Here is a 3,282-nt window from a genome sequence, read left to right as displayed (position 1 = left end):
CAATTTATGTGAAAATTTTTTTTTCAAAAAATTAAATATAAAGTAGATAGTTGTAATCCTTAGAGTATAGCTTTTATGAGAAAAATGATTTTATAGTGGGTTGCCATTTAAAAAAATATTTTTTTTTGTAGAACTCAAAAACAAAAGGAAATTTCGAAAATTATTCTTGTTAAATCATCACAGTGGTTATAAATGATTTTCATCTAGCCAGCTGTGAATTTTCCATGTAAAATAAAAAATGCCGCTTTACGAAAATAGGGGTTCCTACTTGTTTTATCTCAAAATTAAAAAAAGCGTCCACTTCGAAAATAGACTTCAATTATAAATTTGTTTTCTTCCAAAGTACACATTATTATCAATTATTATTGGAAATTAGTTGAAAAAATAAAAGTTTAATTAACAACAATTTATTATTAATTAATAAGTGACTCTAATGACAGAACAAGAGCTTTCAAAAAAGTAGAGCGGCACAAATAAAGTTACATGCAAAAAAATTCCAAAGTTGGCTAGATGAAAATCATTTATAACCACTCTGTACTTTATCACTCATCAATTATTTTTTTCAAAAAATAAATAGTTTAAGCAAAAAACGTTTGGTTTCATACTTTTTTTATTCACCTGGTACAATCATTTGTACGGTACCAGAGACATCGGAACTGTTTTATAAATAAATTCAAGGTGATTAAATAACTGCGAGCTTCATCGAGATAAGATAACTGTAGTCAGACCAAAAACTTAGACTTTTTTAGTTAACAAAAACACCACCCACGCATAAATATTTACATTCTTGTAGCAAGCTGCGATTTTMTACTTACCGTATGTAATGTCGTGTGTCACAGTCTCAGCAAGTGATACAATGACGGTTTGTGTCATATTCCGGATAGACGGTGAGGTTCCGGGTGATCTCGACAGGGGCTTTGGAGTTTTGGAAAAAGTCGCATTGTCTTGTTTTTGCACAGAGGACTCCATCGCGACTCACACACCACCTGTTGCTTAAGACAAACACCCACTGACCCAGATGTAAATAAAATTCACTTTTATATTTATCCTGCGGTTAAAACTGATTTAACGCCATGTTATCTTAGTTAGATCGGATTTTTTTATGTAAACAAATAGTCGTTTAATTGTTTGAAATTAATTTATTACTTCAATCACTCGGTATTTGCCGATTTTAATCCATGTTTTGGGACGGCAACTATCGGAATCGGAATCGCAGTAGGCTAGTCCAAGTCCGCGTACACTTCATTCAAACAAACTTTTCCTTTCACAACTGAAATATTGTACAAGTTGTTCAACCAACGCACTTGATAGATTATTCCTACAATTTTTTTCGCGTCTCCACCTTTTATTGGAATTATCTGTGTAAATATTTGGGGGATTTGCACAGTGTGAGCAAATTTTCGTTTCAAAGCTAAAAATATAATTCATTCAAACTATCTGGTGTGCGGATATTTATGTAATTGCTGGATCAGAGGTGGCATTGAAATTTCAAGAACATTAATTTCTTCTCTAATATCATCACATTTTTAATTACTCATCCTTGAATTCGATTAATTACATTTAATAAGCATTTTTTTATTGATTGACTAGTTTATTTTTATCTTGTGCGAAATAAAAGAGCGCATGATTTGACGCAACCCGACGCTCGGCGCCGCCAAATATCTGTCTTAATTTTTTTTAAAAATCAAGTGCTAAAATGAGATTTTTGATAAGTTGATGTAGTGTTGATAAGAAAATTCGTGATAAAAATTTCGTATATTTATAATACAGGTGTATTGTTGGTTGCATAACCGTGTATACTATACAGACTGAATCATTCTAACCAATTTTAGACGCAACCCACAATACATTCTCACAGACAACTTGATACATTTAAATCAGAGTAGTTGTTGATATGTCATTTATTAAATTGACTTTTTTCCCATAAATTCAAAATGTACTTAAATGACGAAAAAACTGACATCTAGAATGCCACAAAAATGTTGTGGCAAAATCTCTACCGTCAAAACTATACCGTCAGACGCCAAGTTATAAAGACTGTCAAAACTATTATGGGTCTTTGAAAAATTTCAAACAGTACATCAATCAACGCATAGTGGTATCTGAGAATGTATTTTGGGTTGCGTTTGAAAATCGGTTAAGATTTTTATTATACCAGGTGTATAAAAAGTATGGAACCAAGCGTTTTTTTCGTGAACTAAGCACTTTACGAAAAAAATAATTAGTGTAGCCTAAAGTACAATTAAAATGTAACCATTTATCAAGAATAACATTTTTTGAAATTTCTTTTAGTTTTCGAGTTCTGGATTTTTTTTTTAATGGCAACCCACCATGGTAATTTTTTTAATTAAAAATGTCCTCTAATTCACCTGGTATATAACTCACCCTGTATTAAAATTTGACTTTTGTTGAATAAATTCAACAAAAAGAAAAACAAATCGAGACATGACAAAATAACATATACAATTTATAATTTCTTTCTTTTTTAACAAAATTATTGTAACAAAAACAAGCACAGTTGAGCAAATAAGATGTTCACTAAAATTAAAATTATTTTTTATTATATCACAAATAGCTTGAGGTTCATGAATAAATTATAAAAAAAAATACATTCAAATCAAATAAAGATTATTTATTCTTCGACATTTAATTCAATTCAATTTTAGGTTTTGTTGATCTAATTCAAAAAATAAAATGTATTCAACTCGTGTTCGTGTAAATCGGTTCATTTATTCTACTTCGTGGATGGTAAATCACTCGTTAACACTCGTGGTTTAAAAATCCACTCGTGAAATAAAGCGCCCGATTTACACTCAAACTCGTCGAATAAATAACTAATAAATAGATATACATAGAATAAAATAATAGTATATTATGTTATTAGGAGTAAAAGTGATAAACATAAACTCACTTTTACTCAGAATAACATATACTATTTTATCTGCAAAAGTATTCAGATCGAGAGTAAAGAGCAACACTTACTTAGCAAATAAACGAACAAAATATAACAAAAAAAATTATAACAATGCTTATAATTAAACATCACGCGTCAGAATCAGAATTCTTATTGGGATTTTAAAATGTTTATAATTTAATTAGTGCAGTTAGTAGTGCAAAATGTTGAATACTGATAATCTACAATGTTTCTCTCCAGAAATTGCTGAAGTAAGAAATAAACAACATTGGTTAATGTCAATAATGTCAAGTAAAAGTAAAAACTCTTAGGCGTCAATATAGAATTTTTACTCTATGGCTGGCTACTTGTGACATTTGGTCATAAAA

General features: G+C 29.7%; 1 protein-coding gene across 1 annotated transcript in view; it reads right to left on the bottom strand.

Annotated features, from left to right (window-relative positions):
- The window catches only part of LOC123004455 (ribosomal protein S6 kinase alpha-5-like), a 37,180-nt gene extending 35,995 nt beyond the window's left edge, over positions 1–1,185 (bottom strand). The window contains exon 1 of the mRNA XM_044397755.1: positions 816–1,185. Coding sequence (XP_044253690.1) covers positions 816–969 — 154 coding nt within the window. The 5' untranslated portion in view covers positions 970–1,185. The remainder of the gene's footprint in view (positions 1–815) is intronic.
- Positions 1,186–3,282: the final 2,097 nt, after the last annotated feature.

The sequence above is a fragment of the Tribolium madens genome, unplaced genomic scaffold (assembly GCF_015345945.1).
Source record: "Tribolium madens isolate multiple individuals breed KSU strain unplaced genomic scaffold, Tmad_KSU_1.1 Scaffold_11;HRSCAF=98;Tcas5.2_LG3b, whole genome shotgun sequence".
Lineage (NCBI taxonomy): Eukaryota > Metazoa > Arthropoda > Insecta > Coleoptera > Tenebrionidae > Tribolium > Tribolium madens.
The sequence above is the reverse complement of the archived record's forward strand: the minus strand, read 5'-3'. Positions and strand labels throughout refer to the sequence as shown.